At 40.5% G+C, this 20,774-nt stretch overlaps 1 protein-coding gene across 2 annotated transcripts in view; it reads left to right on the forward strand.

Moving 5' to 3' along the window:
- LOC307136821 (uncharacterized protein) overlaps positions 1-20,774 on the forward strand; it is a 39,953-nt gene that overhangs the window by 12,885 nt on the left and 6,294 nt on the right. The window contains exon 5 of one of the 2 annotated variants that reach the window (XM_079834123.1): positions 151-2,399. In XM_079834123.1, the coding sequence (XP_079690249.1) occupies positions 151-641 (491 nt within the window). In that variant the 3' untranslated portion in view covers positions 642-2,399. Of the gene's footprint in view, positions 1-150; positions 2,400-13,770; positions 14,128-20,774 lie in introns of those variants that run through there. The other variant, XM_079834124.1, reaches the window with a different exon arrangement.

Raw genomic sequence — 20,774 nt, forward strand, 5'->3', positions numbered from 1 at the left:
CCAACTCCGAACTGGCACTAGCACTGGCTCCGAACTAGCACCTGGTTCATTCTGGTGGAAAAGGGGTATTTAATGACTGATGAGGAACATTAAGATGAAACTGATAATTTGGGGAATTTCTTTTTCTTTCTTTTTTTGATGTGATGGAAGGTAATGAAGACAAAAGGCATCAGTTTCAAAAGAAGATAGAAAATGAAGATGGAGACACAATCGTTTCACAAACTGAAAAGTATTTTACCCAAAAGCAAGCTGGAAAATCTGGAGTCAAAGGATCTTTCACCTGCTCTCAGTGTGGAAGGAGTTTCAGTCAAAAATCAAACCTTAAGACACACATGAGGATTCACACTGGAGAGAAACCGTTCACATGCTCTCAGTGTGGAAAGAGTTTCACTCACAAAAACTCTCTCAATGATCATCTGCGTCGTCACTCTGGAGTGAAATCATTCAGCTGTGATCAGTGTGAGAAAACATTTGTTGTAGCATCAAACTTAAGAAGACACCTTAAAACTCATGCTGATGTGAAGCCTTGTTCTTTTTGTGGAAAGATTTTTTCACGACTGGAACTTTTAAAACAGCATGAGTGTATTCATACTGGTGTGAGACATCCAGCGTATAGCATTAGCTCTGGCAGGGCACGTTAGTCAAGCTCTCATCAGCTGATCACATCTACCTATAGGAATACGATGCCTATCACAGCGTGCATGTGTATAAGCTCCTTCAGTATTATCAGCTGCTATCGTGTTTTTCCAGAGCTAATTACCCTCCTCCATCCCCAGCTCCTCCACTCGTCAGTCAGGATTTGGCATCTGATAGCATCTGAATCAGACTAAATTCCTGAATTAGGTTGTACATTTTAATATTGACATTAATGCTATCTGCAGTACATTGTTGCTTCTGTTCTGTTTACCCTTAGGGGGTTTATCACTGCTCTCCTTGCTCTTATCCATGCTAGGCTGCATGGATGCGCAGGGAGTTCTTGCCCAGAACAGAACCATACCGCCAATCTAAACTATATGTAAATTGTCTATCACTTTGACGATAGTGATCCTGACAGAACTTAAATGTGCTTTGACTGTGAGAAGACCTTCAGTACATCAGCCCACTTAAAGCTACACTGTGTAACTTTTTTAGTTTATTCTTAGCTAAAAACACTTTGTTCTTTCAAAAATATATGTGCTCATCAATGCACTTCTTTCAAGTTATAAAGTATTCTCGTAAGTTTATAATATGCCATTGAAAATACATACGGGTGAGGGGTTCGAATGCCGGTCGCCATGTTGCCCCTTCATCTTTAAAGTATGTTAGCCAAAGAGGGACATACCCGTAAATTCAAGCTTCCCCTTTCACGTTTTAACACTCGATGGCACCGTGTCGAATGTGGACGAGGTCGAACTGGAAGCCATGTTAATCTTGGATTAAATCGGCCACCGTAGGAGTTAAAACGAAATCGAAATTGAGAGGAACAGAAACTAAGGGTGCTTTCACACTTGGTTTGATTGCCTGGACCGAACCCGAGTTCGATTGTTCCCCTCTCCGCCTGCCCCCGCTGGACTGTGTTCATATTATATTATTTGGATCCGAACCGGGGTGCGTTTGCGTCATCAAAGCAGCAGCTGTTTACCCGGTTGCTTAGTAACGACAGTGAGCGTGAAGGCGGCAAAATGCATAGTGTTGCTCACCTCACTTTTATATTTTTGTTTTTTAACCGTTGGTTTTGTTTCTAAAGCTTCAGTACGTAATGGCACTTGTGTCTATATGCCGCAAATGTACTGCAATGCTCTAAAGAATGCTGAAGACGAGCAGAAATTAGGTTTACAGCTCTCTGCTTGCAGTATGTCAGTCACGCTCGTCAGGAAAATGAGTGAAACACACACAAACACACATTTTTATCAAATCATACGTCATTAATAGCGGTTCACTTCCGCGATTTAGTACGATTGCGTTCACATCAGCAGCGAACCGTACCGGAGTTCACATGAACCGTACCGTAACCGCACCCTTTTTAAGCGGACTCTGGTACGGTTCGCGGATGCGCACCCGAGTTCGGAAGACCGTGTTCACATCATCCAAACGTACCGAACTCTGACGTCAATCGAACCCGGGTGCGCACCAAAACTGCTAGTGTGAAAGCACCCTAAAATTCCCTAGATGGTCATATACCTTTTCAACCACTAGATGGGGGAAAATATCACACAGTGTAGCTTTAAAACAACACCAGATAATTCACACTGGAGAGAAACCGTACATGTGCTCACACTATGGAAAGAGTTTCTCTCAGTCAGGAAACCTGAAAATACATGAGAGTTCACACTGGAGAGAAACCGTACAAGTGCTCTTCATGTGGGAAGAGATTCACCCAATCTATCTAGTCTACGGACTCATGAGAAAAAGCGTTGCAGAATAAAAGATGAAGAAACAGAGGAACGAACAGGTTGGTGTTTTACTTTGTTCTCTTTAATGAGGAACATTAAGATGAACACTTAGATTTTTTTTTTTTTTTTTTTTTAGACGTGATGGAAGTGAATGAAGACAAAACACATCAGTTTTTTTAAAAAAGATCGAAAACGAAGATGGAAACAGTCCTTTCACAGACTGCAAATATATTTACCCGAAAGCGAGCTGGAAAAACTGCAGTCAAAGGATCTTTCACCTGCTCTCAGTGTGGAAAGAGTTACAGGCAAAAATCAAACTGTAAGACACATGAGCAAGATCATTCAGCCTGTTGCTTTTCTGTTATAAGTGGTTTGTGATTATTGATGCTTTAATAACAAGTAATTTATCGGGAGCGTTTATGCGGGAATGTGTATAGTAACTTGAAACAATTTCATGGATTTTTTTATGGACATACAGAAAAGAATCTATTTATAGCCTACGTTTATGCGGGCGGTAGCAGGACAAAACGCGAATGTTGCAGGCGGGAGAAGTTAACATAGCCTATATTTTTGCGGGAGCGAGACTGAAAAATCCGAGGTCATAAAGGCATGGACATGGCCAGCAACAATACTAGGCTGTGGCGTTTAAACAGAGATGTATAGTAACGAAGTAGAACTACTTCACTATTGTACTTAAGTACTAAAAGGCAGTATCTGTACTTTACTAGAGTATTATTTTTTTCTCCTACTTCCACTTTTACTTCAGTACATATTTTCGATGAGTTTAATACTTTTACTCCGATATTTTTTTTATGTGCTGCATCGTTACTCGTTACAATTATAAAAATGTTACAAACCCACATTACCACTGCCAGAACGGTAGATGAAGCTGGTACATCATTGAGCGAATCAAGCTTCCGTTCTGCCTCTTAAAAGATGGACAAACCAAAAACACCACCTTCCACCCCTTCAATTCAAGTGATCGTGGCTGTGAGAGAGAGCGCGAGAGAGAGAGAGCTAGCCCTGCGCGCGCATTCACTGTCTTTAAAACAACACAAGCGTCTTGCGCTCAAATTGCTCTCTATTTGTTTACATAGTTAATGTGCACTGTGAAGTAACATATACAAACAATGAACAGCTGTATTTTTATTAACTAAGATTAACAAGATTAATAAATACAGTAACAAATGTATTGATCATGGTTAGTTATTAGTCTAATACATTAACTAAGGTAATGTTAACAAATCAAACCATGTTGTAAAGGGTTACAAACAAATAATTACTCAGAAGACCTCTTGACATGAGAATATAAGTGTGCTTACCCCATTTTTTTAGTAAGAGTGGTTAGTAAGATTTAATCTTAATAAACTACAGTGTTTTCAGGTTATTTATATGACAATGTGTAGAAAAATGACCTACCAACATTGTGATTGTCCTTTAGGTTAAAGCTACACTATGTAACTTTTCCGTCCACTAGAGGTCGCCTATTCAAAACAAAGGCGTAGTTTGATGACGGCACGTTTGAGCGCAGAATCTTGGGACATGTGGTCTTCAGCTCACAGCCGGTGGAAAACAGTCAGGATGGGACTCGGGCAGAAATCATGTTCATGGATGCGATTATTAACATTACTGTAGTGAAGCAGAGCAGGAGCGAGTGTTGTGGAGCTGAGCAAGGCCGCAGGAGCGATTGAAGAGCGGGACTGTTATTATGGCATAGTCGCTGGCGGGACTTTTATTATGACACGGTTGCCGGCGCTACTTCCTATTTTCCAGTCATGAGTCTGAGGTAACGCAACTCTGTTTATCGTATTAGATATATCTGAGTGTGTTGAAAAGGAAGTTATGGCGTTCGCTCGGCGGCTGCTATGACACTTGTTCACACTGCAGTGAGAGTAAAGTGTTTCACTGAATAAAACCGGAGACCGAGGGTGACGCAGATATGACGCAATCGACAGGCGACTCCCTCAAACGCATAGCTCACACGTCCCGGTTCCTTGGTTAAAATAGCAATTTTCGCATGATTTACAAATAGTTTAAAACATTTGGGATATTCTAAGTACTCAACTGAACAAAATATATAACACTGGCCTAGTGGTTTCTGGATATTTTACTGCAAAAATCCTACATAGTTCACCTTTAATCATTTGAAATAATAAAAACAATATGATGTTCAAACTTTTGACTACTTTCTTTAATAACTACATAACACAATACTTGTACTTTTACTTTCAGTACTTGAGTAGTACATTTTAAAATAAACTACTTGCAATACTTAAGTACAAAAAATGTTGAATACTTTAGTACTTCTACTTAAGTGTGGTGCTTAAAGAGCACTTCAAATTCTACTCAAGTCACTTTTTTGATAAGGAACTTGTACTTTTACTCAAGTCTTTGTCTCTAGTACTTTATACATCTCTGCGTTTAAATGATGCTCAAATGGTTAGAGGCCCAAAGAAAATATCCATCACACCACCAGCACCTGTTCACATCAGACCAAAATGCTTAGATGTGAAAGATGGGTTTATAATAGGGCTGGGCGATATGGCTGAAAACTGTATCATATGTGTTTCATATCGGTCAATATCGATAATTATTGATATTTTTATGACCTATTTAAAATAAGGACCAGGAGAAAAATCTTTTACATTTAAACATTTTTATTTTAAACGTAATCCTCCTCTGATTATAATACCCTCAGTTATAAAGGCAGAAATGTCAACACAACCATGGAAAACACTCAAATAATTAAAATATAAACACAAGTGGGAAATATATCCCACAATTATTACACAACATAATAGCTAGGATACTTCATAAATCACCCAGTCTTTTGATGAAGACGGTTGCTATAAAAAAGTAAATAAAAAACATTGCTATTGTCAGTAATTCTAATAATATTGTGGCACTGACAACATATTGTCAACTGCAAATATCAATTTCATAACACAAGACACGTTTAATGATCATTTTAAAACGTTAAATGTATGTAATCCTTTTAAAGGTCCTGTTTTTCGTGTTTTTTTTAAGCTTTGATTGTGTTTACAGTGTGCAATATAACATGTGTTCATGTTTCATGTGTAAAAAAAACACAGTATTTTTCACACAATTTACTTATCTGTATACCGCTGTTTTCACTGTCCTCAAAACGGCCTAAGAATTTCCTCGTTCTATGAAGTCCCTCCTTCAGAAATACGTAACGAGTTCTGATTGTGCCAGCCGTTCCCGTGTTGTGATTCGACAGCAGCTTAGCACACGTTGCCCGGGAAGGTCACGCCTCTTACCATAACGGAGATGAACGCGCTCAAACTACAGCCCCTGAAGGCCAAACAAAGGTGATTTGACTCCGGGATGAAAATAACAGCGTCTGGACGACAAGGCGACAAATGCAACCGAACCGAACGCAACCTTTTTCGCGTATTCTTGTGGGCGGAGGTTAGTCAACAAACTGTTCTACTGACGTAATTAAAGCAGGAAATACCAGGATGTAGTCCAAACCGGCCGTTCGCTGTAGGCTTTGAAAGGGAACTTCTGTTAAATAAAATATCTCGCTTGGCATTGAACTTTGAGCTTTATAATTTTACAGGTATTATTTATGCTCTAACAGCAACATTACACACTAACTAAAGTTTGAAAAATGGGATCACGAAGAACAGGACCTTTAATCCATTAAATTCAGGAACACTGAAGTAACGTCTTCATGGAAAGACTGGGTGATTTATGAAATAGGCGCATGTCTTGCCTATTTGGGGGTTGGCGGAGCAGCTCATGTTTTGATGAGAAAATGACACCTCTGGCCATTGATTCCATTGGGTCGTTTATCAGTCACAGAGACTGTATGGCCAATATGGCTCAGTTTTTCTATATATCTTGCTCTGTCGAGCGGCATAAGTGATTCTACACAGGCTAAACTGGGTTAACCCCATTCATTTACATTGTGGGGGAATGGACTGTTTTCCCCCACGCCGACTCCGCCCCCAGCTATGACACGACGCCGACCAAGTCAATAGCTCTGCTGCCGCCATGTTTCCAACACCTGGCCCCACCTTGATGCGATGATTGACAGGGCGGGGCGGAGACTTGATCAGCTCGGATTGCATTTTCAATTCCACATTGAATTTTGCCACATTCATTGCGGGACATTTAATGAAAATGCAATCGCAAGTATATTAACTTGTAATATACAATATGAGTGTAAATCAGCGTGGCCGCGGGTCCTTAAAAAGTCTTAAAATGTCTTAAATTCAGATTCGATGGGTCTTAAATATTTTTGGTCACATTACCGGGGAAATTTCTCCGGTCTGACGGACACCGTGATTGTTTCATTGGACAAACCACAGACAGATTTCCCCCCGCTGTAACGTTAGTTCCTGCGTCGTCATCAGAGAGAAGTGCGATGGCAGAATCCAGTCGAATTACAGCTAACATTAGCTGACCAGCCTCCTAACTAGTTTAGATGGGTTCATGCAAGTTTACAACAAATGGCAGCATCATATCACGAGAGTGATTCTTCAGATTTTATTACATTCAGCGATAGATAATGGATAGTATATTTCTGGTATCAGTGTTGCGCTGTTGGTGAGACTCGCGCTTGCCTGACTGTGAGAAACTTTCATGGAGAAATAAAATGAGCGTAATGGCAAATGTAAAGAAATTCACAGAAGAAACATACTGAGGTAAAAATGCAACATGTTTAGTCTATTTATAATATAGTCCTGTAGTTAAATAATATACCATGAAAAAGGAGCTATTTTGCTGAGTATTTTAACGAGTGCACGTTACATTACAAGTTCAACAAACAAGTAGTAAAGTAACTTACATTTTAGACACAATATTCACGGTTTTGTTCAGTTTCACCAACGAAAATAGTTCCAAGCAAAGATGACCGCAGAAGTAAGCTATTCGCGTTCTCCAAGCGGCACTCCACATGTTGTTTTGTTCCAGCGCTTTGAACCAGTCGTTGAAAAAGTGACTTACCGCCACCTACTGGTGGTTTAGTGTATTTAAATATATGTGCCTATTCAAAAATATTTAAAAAAAATAAATCTCATAACATTATTTTTTGCAGTTGTAATTTTTCACTGTAAATTATTTAATTTGATTGGCAACAGCCCTATAGCTTATTTTTGAAATGTTTAAGCTGTACTTTTAAGAGCACTGATGAATATATTATTTCAGAATAAATTGTTAATACCACCAAAAAGCTTGGTGATGTGATACTTTGTGGGGATAAATTGGGCTTTTATGGTTACATTACACTGGACATCAGTGAACATCTCAACTAGCCTGTGTTATGAAAGATACAAAAGAATTATTTGATATATTATTTAGGGCTGCAACGACGCGATGATGTCGACTATGAAAATACGTTGACGCGTCAACGTCACATTATTTACATTCTACAATAGAACAGATCTAGAATAATGGCGGCTTCTGCTCCCGGGCATAGTGAAAATGATAATTTATCATATAAAGCCAGACCGCGACATTCTAAAGTGTGGGAGTACTTTAAACAGAAGCCGAATAAAACTGCTTTGTTCACTCTGTAACGGCGATTTCACACTGCACGCGGTGGCAGAGCAGAAGCTGTGCGCGTGGAGAACGGGAGCCGCGCGCGCCCGTTGGGCTTTCACACTGCCAGTGTTTGTCTGGCACAGCTGAACCGTGGCGTGTGTGTTGCAAATACAGACGAATATTGTCCACTCGTTCACATTTTCCGGTGTTCTTCTCCGACCCCAGTATGTCTCGTGCTTTTATTTATTATGGGCAGCATATATCTGCTTCAACTGCGACCTGGTTCCGCTCTGTCCCAAACACATATGCATAATAACTTGCTGTATAGGTAGTTTACATGATTAAAGTAACATTAAAGTTAAGATATGCCTCTAGTTTTAATCATTTAAATGTGTCTTTGAAATTTGGGTAAAAACTTCTGGCAGCTTTAGTCGTTGTTTATGCACATGCATATCTTCAAAATAGACGACTAGTTATACATTAAAACTTAACTGAAAGCTCCTGTATGTGAACCTTTTGCAGATAAATACAAGTGCATTTCCGTTTACTATTGACACAAATCAATAAGTAAATCATACTCAACTATTATAGAAAACAACATTTCCTAATTAGGTCTACTCTGTATACATTTTATGATGAATAGTATCATTAGTTATAAATAATGTTTAAAATGCTTCTTGTGTTCATATATTTCATTATACAATGGCTTAAGTACACTACCCTTCCTGAAATACAATTAATATTGTCATCATTCATTTATTTCATGTTAAAATAATATACAAATTCACTACCCTCTTTGAAATACAATAATCAGTAAAAAAAGAATCATCAGATGAATCTGGAAAAATAATCGTTAGATTAGCCGACTAATCGAAAAAATAATCGCTAGATTAGTCGACAGAAAAAATAATCGTTAGTTGCAGCTCTAATACTATTTTACTTTATGCAATATGTGTAAAATGGCCATAAATAAATTAAAAAAGAAGTGTACTAAGGGGAGTAGTAATTGGAAACATTTTCATTAGAAAAGCTAATATTTAATGGAAATATTGATGTATAATTTAATTTCCTGTTCACTCGTGTCTTCCAAAATGCCTGATTTACATGCTTAAAGTACTTTTAAGTTGCTCTGATGTCCACTACAGTGGATGTATGAAATCGAGGTCCTGTTCAGTAACATAAGTACGTTTTGTAAGTCATATGCTGATTTTGAAACCCAATAATAATTTTCCGAGATATTGATTTACAACAAACTATTGGAAAATTAGATTTAAACGATAATTGCAAAATATAATCATATTTCCATAAGACTGTAAAATTTGATCATTCAGTCAGTGCCAATCATATTTAGAGACATTAAATATTACATATACATTTGTAATATAATGTGTATTTCCATCACAGGTTTGGTCTTAAATTTCATGTAAGGTGGTATTAAAAGGGTCTTAAAAAGTCTTAAATTTAACTTGTTCATATCTGTAGACACCCTGTAAATGCAATTATGAAAAATAACATAATTTTGCTACAATTTTTGCTTTAACACGTTAAACACATTTAATAATTTCTGTAATACATTTTACATTGACCCCATCCTTCCCCCACCTCACCGTGTCCCTATCTCTCTCGATTGGGAGGTCAGCTTGACAGCTGGGTCTTGCTATCGTTCCCTGTGCACTGCCATATCTCCCTTCAAGGACAAGCCACAGAACTGAACTCGAAAACATCTGAAGTTATGGCTAACATTCTCCCACAACACAAGCTCAGACTCTTACTTACTGCAAAAAAATGCTCTTCTTACTTAGTCATTTTGTCTTGTTTCTAGTGTAAATGTCTAAAAATTCTTAAATCAAGATGCATTTACTAGATAAGTAAAATGACAAAAGACATTTTCTCTTGTTTTCTTGAAAATCAAATCAAAATTAAGTGAGTTTTTGCTTAAAACAAGCAAAATTATAAGTGAGAAAAATAATCTTGTTTCTGATTGAAATTTTGTTTCTTGCTTCTGTCCCAAACAAAAATAAGATTATTTTTCTGCCCATTGGCAGATCATTTTGCTTGTTTTAAGCAAAAACTCACTTCATTTAGATTTTTTTCCCCACAAAACAAAAAAATATATCTTGTCATTTTACTTATCTAGTAAAGGCATCTTGATTTAAGAATTTTTAGATATTTGGACTGGAAACAAGAAAAAAATACTAAATAAGAAGAGCATTTTTTGCAGTGCCTGCATCATACAGACCCCTTCCCAGCCCCCGTCCATCGGTCTGCCCCTCCCTTTCCTCCTTTCCTATCTCCCTTACTCAGTCCAAACAAAAAATTCCATCACGTGACCACGTGTACTGTGTTATGTTATGTTGTGCTTTAGCATGTATGTATGCTTTGCAAATCTGCATTTTTCTGGAGAGTGTGTGGCGGCGCTTTAAATAGCTGCGGCCCGGAGGCTTGCTCCAAACACATTTAGTTGCAGTACTTGTACATGTGTAATGACCATAAACTTGAATCTAATCTAAGCTTAACTGTGAGTGTAAATGCAATTAAGAAAAATAACATCATTTTGCTACAATTTTTGCTTGAACATGTTAAACACATTTAATCATTTCTGTAATACTTATTAATTTAGCAACTTCTAAAGCATTAAAATGTATGTTTAAATTTAGGGATGCAGCAGGGGCGGATCTACCGGGGTGGCATGGGGTGGCAACCGCCACCCTAAAGACCATTGTCACCCCGTCTGCCACCCCAGCATTGTAGTTCCCAATGTATAAAATGTAAATGGTTTCCTCTACCGATTTACATCAGCGGCGCTTCAGTGTGATGAGATAATGGAGAGCATTGTTCGCATTAAAATAAACATGCATTGACGTGAAAATCTAGTAATTTCACCACAGATGCATATAATTTAAAGTCTACTCTGTTTCAAAGTCAACACATGGCTTTTTTTGCCTCGGATAAAGCAAAGAAAACAACTCCTTAAAGGAACACTCCTCTTTTTTTGAAAATAGGCTCATTTTACAAGTGAGTTAAATACTTTAGTTTTACCGTTTTCGAATCCATTCAGCCGATCTTTGTAGCACTTTTAGCATAGCTTAGCATACATCATTGATTCTAAACAGTTCATTAGCATCTCATTAAAAAATTGACCAAAGACACTTTCAATATTTTTCCTATTTAAAACTTGACTCTTCTACAGTTACATTGTGTGCTAAGACAAACTGAAAATGAAAAGTTGCGATTTTCTACACTTATATGGCTAGGAACTACTTTCTCATTCCTGCGTAATAGTCGCGGATCTTCGCGGCCGTACCATGGCCCGATACTGTTGTCAAGTACTTGTACTCGTAAAACTACCCCGATACAACCGCACCGATACCACTTTATGGCAACGCATCTTCGAATGCGGAGCCGCGCGAAAAGTTACATAATTCGCTGTGCACACCGCGGCGCCAAGTGCAAAGGGGTCTCACGCTCTCAAAGCGCACGACTGCCATAGTATGGCTTCATTTTTGCCGCGCGCACGGCGAGTATAAACCAAGCTTAACCGCTCTTGAGGCAGATACCTCCCAGAGTGCTGAAAGTGAAAGGCTGTTTAGTAGGGATGTGCGCTATGACTAGCCTAACCCCGGTAGTATAACAAGCCTAAGCAAGCTTAATTGTTATACTAGTTTGACATGACATGGAAGAAAATGGAAAAGTTTTGTGTAAGCTTTCAAAGTCCCTCCTTCACCCGAGTGGAGATTTATCTGAAGCCTCCGCGAGCGCCAGAGAAAACCAACGCATGCAAAACCTGAGGTTAAATGATTTTTTTTTGCTGCAGATATACACTTTTCAAAATAATATATTAATTTCAATATATAATATTAACATGACAGTAATTTAAACATAGCCTTTGTAAAAATATATATATTTAAAGCAAAACAACCTTAAATGTGCAACAAAAAAAAAGTAAACGACTAGTATTTTCCAAGTCGTCTAGCAGCATAACGTTTTATCGTCTAGTCTCGCACATCCCTAGCTCAGTGTCACACATTGTAGATGAAAACAGAAACCGGCTCATAGCTGATAATGCAGAGAAGCTTCTTTTCATCAAAAAGAATCTGCCTCTCACATTTTTGCGAAAAGGGCTGTATGGCTATGATAACATTTAATAATTTAATTCAGTTGTTCTGCTACTATGTTGTGTGATACTGGAATCCACTGAATGTTACAGGTTACATTTATGTGAAATGGGCAGCAGTGCCATGTTTGTTTAGGAAAACACCAAGTTGAATGTTAAAATGTCAGCAACAGCATCAATTTGTGTATTTACTTTGTTACAGTCAGAAAGTGAAAAACATCTGATGAACATAAAACATTGTTAGAAGAACTGTAATGGTATTATTAAGTACTCGTATCAGTACTCGGTAACGGCAAGTACCCAAATGTAAGTACTTGTACTTGGTCTGAAAAAAAGTTGTATCAATGCATCCCTATTTAAATTGCTAAAACTAGTGTATGAAATAGCAAATGTAAATTATATTATTCAATTTGAACTATCATTTTGCTCCAAATGTTGCACATATGGTATGTAAAATGTAAATTTAAATACTGAATTGCATTGCAAATTGCTACACAGATGCTTCCATATTCTGCAGTCTGTCTCTGATGTGTAAGCGGCCATCAGACGCAAGTCTAACAATGAGCAGCTCATCAGAAAATGGAATATAATGTGTAATTTGTGTTTGTGTGTAGAGGGTCATATGGAATTGGTCCAATAATATATATATATTTTTTAATCTTCCAGTGTTCTTTTAATGAAAAACATGTTAAGTTTATTTTGTTCAGTTTTGCTGAAATCTTGTGAAGTTTAAATAAAAACCGTTGGGCTTAATGAAATATGTCTCTTCATTAGTTACGCTGTTACATTTTATTTATTTCAATGGCCTTGAAAACAAATGCATTCAACATTGGGTAAATAAGTCAGTAAGCAATTCATTAAATGTAGTTGGTAGCACAATTAAAATACTGTATTGTCACATTATGTAATTCAAGGTATATTGTACAAAGTGTAGCTAAGTAATAAATTATATTGTTATTGACTACAAAATGTATAGAGGAACACATAGGTTGGTGTTTTCCTTCATTCTCTTTAAAAGGATAGTTCACCCAAAAATGAAAATTAGCCCATGATTTACTCACCCTCAAGTCATCCGAGGTGAATATGACATTTTGCTTTCAGACAAATAAAATCTGAGTTATATTACAAAAGTCCAGGCTAATCCAAGCATTAGAATTGGATTAATAGTTGCTCCGTTTTTGAAGTCCATAAAAAGTGCTTCTGTCCGTCAAATAACATGCTCCATGCGGCTCTGGGGTGTTAATAAAGGCCTTCTGAAGCGGATCGATGCGTTTGTTTAAGAAAAATATCCATATTTAAAACTTTATCAAATAAACTTTCGCCCGACCACCTTCCGTGGAAAAGTGTTGAATGTTGAAAGTGACCCTAACCCTAACTCAAGATGCGTGCGTGACGTCATGACGAGCGGACCTGGTCGCGTTAGTCTTCCGATCGGCAGGGTAACTTTCAACAATTTTTCCATAAATTGAACAGGGAAGGCGGTTGGCCGAAACGTTATTCGATGGGCAGATGCACTTTTTATGGACTTCAAAAACGGAGCAACTATTAATCCAATTCTAATGCTTGGATTAGCCTGGACTTTTGTAATATAACTCCGATTTTATTCGTCTGAAAGAAGAATGTCATACACACCTAGGATGACTTGAGGGTGAGTAAATCATGGGCTAATTTTCATTTTTGGGTGAACTATCCCTTTAATGAGGAACATTAAGATGAAAACTTTGATAATTTGGGGTTCCCTGAATTAATTTTCATTTCAAATTATTTTTTTAGACGTGATGGAAGTGAATAAAGACAAAAGGCATCAGTTTCAAAAGAAGATAGAAAATGAAGATGAAGATGGAGATGCAGTCGTTTCACAGACTGAAAATAAATTCACCCAAAAGCGAGCTGGAAAATCTGGAGTCAAAGGATCTTTCACCTGCTCTGGAGAGAAACCGCACAAGTGCTCGCACTGTGGAAAGAGTTTCATTCGGCTAGCACACCTGAAAGATCATGTGAGAGTTCACACTGGAGAGAAACCGTACAAGTGCTCTTCATGTGGGAAGAGTTTCACCCAATCATCTAGTCTACAGACTCATGAGAAAAAGCGTTGCAGAATAAAAGATGAAGAGACAGAGGAACGAACAGGTTGGTGTTTTACTTCATTCTCTTTAATGAGGAACATTAAGATGAACACTTTGATTTTTTTTAAATTTTTTAGACGTGATGGAAGTAAATTAAGACAAAAGGCATCAGTTTAAAAAAAAAAAAGGATAGAAAACAAAGATGGAAACAGTCGTTTCACAGACTAAAAATTTTTTCACCCAAAAGCGAGCTGGAAAATCTGCAGTCAAAGGATCTTTCACCTGCTCTCAGTGTGGAAAGAGTTACAGGCAAAAATCAAACTGTAAGACACATGAGCATGATCATTCAGCCTGTTGCTTTTCTGTTATAAGTGGTTTGTGATTATTGATGGTTTAATAACCATAACAGTAATTTATCGGGAGCGTTTATGCGGGAATGTGTATAGTAACTTGAAACAATTTCATGGATTTTTTTTATGGACATATAGAAAATAATCTATTTATAGCCTACGTTTATGCGGGCGGGAGTGGGACAAAACGTGAATTTTCCAGGCGGGAGAAGTTAACAAAGCCTATATTTTTGCGGGAGCGGGACTGAAGAATCTGAGGTCATAAAGGCATGGACATGGCCAGCAACAATACTAGGCTGTGGCGTTTAAATGATGCTCAAATTGTAAGAGGCCCAAAGAAAATATCCATCACACCACCAGCACCTGTTCATATCAGACCAAAATGCTTAGATGTGAAAGATGGGTTTATACATCACCAGAGTTATTTTTGGGAACATAAATTATTATTATTATTATTAGGCGTATTATTGTTATAAATAACACCCATCACCATCCAGATGGACTACACATCATTTTATTAATATATTGATGCATGAAACAACAATCAGAATGGTAAAAAGAGAGAGAGAAATACATCCATACTGATATAGCAAACAATAATCATGGACGGCTTGTGTAAGATTGTTTGAGAGTAAAATAACCTGTTGTAAACCACCGCGCTCGTGTTAAAGGTAGGGTTGGTAAGATTTGGTTAAAAAACTTTTTTTCCAAATTTGTTTAAACTTTATTTATTTATCAATACATAATTAAAATGTAAGTACTCTGAAAAAAAAAGTATAACAATTGAGTGTCTGTAGACCTCTCACGACTGTTTTAAAGACAGCTCATTATTTCCATTCACTCCACCTTCTCCCTTCTGGGCTCTTTCCAAAGCCACGCCCCCAAAACACATGAACGCGCTACGCCGCCCACGATCAGCTCAGCTGAAAGGCGCATTATTTACCTGAGACTAGCGGAGAAGAAGCAGCGGAGTGCATGTAGTGACATCATGTCAGAATCACATGTAATAAAAAATCGAACTTTATCATTATGAATATAAACAAATAAGATGTCTTTTAGTACTCACTATCAAGCTAGAATAACGATACTGGTAAAGTTTAAAATACACACACAACACAGTGTCTACGACACACACATATACAAGATAAAAACAACAGTAAACATTGATGGTGAGTATATTGATTGGTAGAGTATATAAAAACAAACCAAGGGCCGAAATAAACGTGCAGGTAAAGTTCCCGGTGAACATGGTAAAAGAGTTTAGACAGAGGGTATAGTAGCTAAAGCTAACTTAGTTCTAAAAAAAGTTCCTGGATGCGGTGTACTAGCTTTTACACATGCATTTTGTTATCTAAAGTTACATATTGCGAAATTCAACACGGCAGTGATCAACTTGAGCTAAGCATATTGAGTATTTATCATCTCTACTAATGGTTCGCTAAGTGTATAACATTGTAACTTTATGCTAAGTAATGTTATGTTAGCTATATTAGGCAGCTACGTGTGCTAGTGAGACATGCTTCATGAAAACATAAACCAAAAAAATGTATAATCAAAATGAAAGATTACCTGTCCAGCAGAAATACAGCCTCTTGAACTCAAATCAAACGGATGCGCCAGGGTTGCCAGGTTTTCACATCAAAATCCGCCCAATTGCTACTCAAAACTAGCCCAAAACAAGCCCAATCGTGTTTCTCCAGTAAAAATCGCATTTGGGGGGTAAGTCACAAGACCCGAAGGTCTCCCAGGCTGGGATCGAGGTGAGGACAGGACGGAAGTGGAGGGCAGCAGAGGCGGTGGATGTGGCTGAGTCACGACTACGGCACAGGGCACTGATAGGAGCAGTGACTCAGGGAAGAGCTGGCCTGGGTACCGGCACAACATCTCATTACAACAAGGCACAGGGGAAGGACAGGAGACAACTGGTGCAGCAAGAGGTGCGGGTAGCAGTAGAGGAGGAGCGGGCCAGTAGGATGGTTGGAATGCGGCAGCAGGGAGCCTGGACAAGATGGGAGCATGCAGTGGACCGTAGAGTCTCATGGGCAGAGCTGTGGAAAGCAGACCCCCATCGCATTCGGTTCCTGATCCAGGCTGTCTACGACGTACTACCGAGCCCATCCAACCTGTTCAGCTGGGGATTGGTGGAGTCACCAGCCTGCAGCCTCTGCCTAAAGAGGGGGACCCTGGAGCACATCCTCAGCTGCTGTCCGAAAGCACTGGGCGAGGGGCGCTACCGTTGGCGCCATGACCAAGTTCTGAAGGCCATAGCAAATACCATCAGCTGTGGAATTGGCCACTGTAAGCGCCTCCGCCCAGTGAAGAACACCATTGCTTTCGTCCGGGCTGGGGAGAAGCCAACATTAGTTGCCAGGGCCACCTCATCTGGCCTGCTAGCAACAGCACGAGACTGGGAGTTGAAAGTTGACCTGGGGAAGCAACTGAAGTTCCCAGAAGCTGTCGCCACCTCAACACTGCGACCTGACATGCTACTCATCTCAGAGACCTCCAAGCAGATCGTTCTCCTGGAACTCACTGTACCCTGGGAGGACCGTATCGAAGAGGCCAATGAGAGGAAGAGGGCAAAATACGCTGAGCTAGTGGAGGAGTGCCGTAACAATGGGTGGCGAGCACGGTGTGAGCCCATTGAGGTGGGATGCAGAGGGTTTGCTGGTCAGTCTCTCTGCAGGGCCTACAACATCCTGGGCATCATAGGGGCCAGTAAGCGAAAGGCCATTAAGGAGGCCACGGAGGCAGCAGAAGTTGCCTCAAGGTGGCTATGGATAAGGAGAGGAGAACCATGGGTTGGGTAGGGCTACCTGGACACAAGCTGGGGCCTGATCAACCCCAGCTGGGTCGCCTGGGTGAGAGTGTATGATGCTTGAAAGACCCGAAACACTCCGTGACCCCAGGTAACATCACTGATGATGTGTCCAGGTTGCATCAAGTTGATGTATGTTACAAGCAAGGTAGGGCTGCCTGCTAAAATTCGCAAATCCCGGGGCAAAATATCACATAATTGGGGTCGCTTCAACCCGCGGACATGAAAAACAGCCGTGGCAACGGTGTTTGAAGTAGCCTGACTTGACAACACTGGGGTGCGCGCATGTGGGCAGATCCTGTAGCAAAAGCGGTGGTAGCCATGGTAGCGAGAGAGAGTGACAGTCGCCCAAGCCAATCACTTGTTTCGGCCCGAACGAAAATAATGAGCAGTGTTTATTGCAGATTAAGTCTAGAGTCACTCGATTTTTATACTCTCTTTTTCAGAGTACTTAAATTTTAATTATGTATTGACATATAAAGAAAGTTTAAACAAATTTGGACAAAAGTGTTTTAGATCATTCTTACCTACCCTACCTTTAAGCCTTGTTTATACTTTCACCTGGCTCCGCAGCGCAAAACCCAATTTATACATTGTAGGCTGTATGTTGCGTGCGTACCCTACGACGTACCCTGACGTGCACCTCTCCAAAAATGTAATGCTGTGTTAACACCAAACGCGAATAGAGCATCTGGCGCGAGTGATTTCAATGTTCAGTCAATGGAGGTCCCGCGGTGCGGCAGACGCGAAGGACGCGAATCCGCCTCATTCACGCAAATGACGCGAATTGGACGTCTTGCGCGATATGCGCGTTACACGCGAATGATGCTTTTGTGCATTCACGCGTTTGAAGCGAATTCGCGTCTTGACGCCCAAGTTGAAAAGTTTGAACTTTGGGGTCAATTCGCGCCGCGTTAACCAATCAGGAGCCTGCTTGCTGCTGTCACGTGGTAAAGTGACGTGATGAGAAACCCTGCATAATTTAAAAATACTACTATTGTGTCCCAAAATGTAGTTTTAAGACTTTCAGGTGAGAATGTAGTCGTTTAAAGCTCAAATCTGTGGTTTATTATATTGCGAGCAGCTGGCATCTATGTAGTAAAGACAATCCTTCAGGTCTCTGAGGTGGTTCCACTGTCGACAAGACACCATGTTACAGAGATGGCTCCGGCCACTGACCAGCGTCCAGGGATGGCTCCGGCCACTGACCAGCATCCAGAGAGGGCTCCGGTCCGTCTCACGAGTCCAGAGAGGGCTCCGTCTCCAGTCACGAGTCCAGAGAGGGCTCCGTCTCCAGTCACGAGTCCAGAGAGGGCACCGCCTCCAGTCATGAGTCCAGAGAGGGCTCCGTCTCCAGTCACGAGTCCAGAGAGGGCACCGCCTCCAGTCACGAGTCCAGAGAGGGCTCCGTCTCCAGTCACGAGTCCAGAGAGGGCTCCGTCTCCAGTCACGAGTCCAGAGAGGGCTCCGTCTCCAGTCACGAGTCCAGAGAGGACTCCGCCTCCAGTCACGAGTCCAGAGAGGGCTCCGCCTCCAGTCACGAGTCCAGAGAGGGCTCCGCCTCCAGTCACGAGTCCAGAGAGGGCTCCGCCTCCAGTCACGAGTCCAGAGAGGGCTCCGCCTCCAGTCACGAGTCCAGAGAGGGCTCCGCCTCCAGTCACGAGTCCAGAGAGGGCTCCGCCTCCAGTCACGAGTCCAGAGAGGACTCCGCCTCCTGTCATGAGAACTCCTACCGGGCCACCTGCTATTCCCACGCCGCCCAGGTGCCTTACTTTGCCTGCTCCGCCGTGGGGGTCTCCAAGACTGTCTGCGCTGCTGTGGTGGTCATCTGCTCCGCCGTGGGGGTCTTCAACCTCGTCTGCACTGCTGTGGTGGTCTGCTCCGCCGTGGGGGTCTCCAAGACCATCTGCGCTGCTGTGGTGGTCGTCTGCTCCGGCGTGGGGGTCTTCAACCTCGTCTGCGCTGCTGTGGTGGTTGTCTGCTCCATCCTGGCCGCCTGCTCTGCCTACGCCAGCCTGGTCATCTGCCCGGCCTGCTCCGCCCTGGCCGCCTACGCCACCCTGGCCGCCTGCGCCAGCCTGGTCATCTGTCCGGACTGCGCCATCCTGGTTATCTGCCCAGCCTGCTCCATCCTTGCCTCCTGCTCTGCTTCAGTCTCTAGGCCCTCTTCCGCTTCACTGGCCTGGCCCTCCATCCCGCCCCCGGTTCTGCCTCGGCTCCACTTCCCTCCTGGACAATTTTAGGAGTGTCTGGAAGCCGCTCCTTTGAGGGGGGGCTATATCACAATTCACCAGTGTGAGTGTCCGTGATCGCCACCAGAGGGCACTCCAACCCGGACTGTCATTTAGTCAAAAACTACATTAGCCATAATCCTTTGCCTGGACTCATCATCACTCATTTTTTGCACTAGGGCTGAACGATATGGACAAAATTTCATATCTCGATTTTCATGCCAGATATCTCGATATCGATACAATACGATATGACTACATGTTCGGTGAAAACCAGAATCTGAATTAAAATGTGTTTGATTTAAGCCTACATTTCAAAAATTTGTGTCAGAAAATGTATTGTTTTTAAGCCTTTCGCACGTACGATCACACAGGTGTAATCAGTCTAGGCTGGTCCCTGGAGCGTATGATCAAGTGCATCACATGATAAACTGCTAAATTCAAATGTTGAATTTAGCCAGACACAGGCGCGCTCAGAGCTGTCATATATCACAACTTTTCAGTATTTTCAACCACATACCGTTTATTTTAGGTTTCAAACATATAAATTCACATAAGTACTAAAAAAACAATACATTTAGAGTTTGTAAAATACACACTGATGTCTATGGAAGAGGTTAGGTGTGTGCGCGCTGGCTTTAGCGGTGCATTCAAGGGCACTCGTAAAACTGATGTTTGTTGTGACCAGTGTTGGGGTAGTTACTCAAAAAAAGTAATTAGTTACTAGTTACTAGTTACATCTGTAAATTGTAATGAGATTACTTTACTAGTTACTGTATTTGAAAAGTAACTACACTACTTATTACTTTACTTTCCCATTTCTTAATTTACCGTTAGATATATGGACAAACATCATGGCTCTATGGTTTCCCCAAACAAACAAAAAGGACTACTGTCAAATGAAGATAAAGAAAATAATAAGAACAAATAATTTAAATACAAGCAGCAGCACAAATAAATACTATTGAGCAAAGACACTAATAAAATAAACAATGCTTTTCAGGTTTTTCAGGTACGTCTAACATTAGTTTTCAGGTACAGAAATCAATTGTAAAATAACATTGCATATTTGACTGTATAAATTAAACATTAATCCTATTAACTTTACACAATCTATTCAAGAGCAGTGAGTGATGCCCTTGTCTTTTGTTGTTTGACATTAAACAGACAGCAGTAAAGGCTACTGCCCCTTTAAGACCTAATAATACTGCCCCTTTAAGACCTAATAATACTGCCCCTTTAAGACCTTATGCTCGGATATGCATCGTTTTAAGGCATATAAAGACTATGTCTGCTAGGATACTCATCAAGA

Source organism: Gobio gobio (genome assembly GCF_949357685.1).
Source record: "Gobio gobio genome assembly, chromosome: 14".
Classification (NCBI taxonomy): domain Eukaryota; kingdom Metazoa; phylum Chordata; class Actinopteri; order Cypriniformes; family Gobionidae; genus Gobio; species Gobio gobio.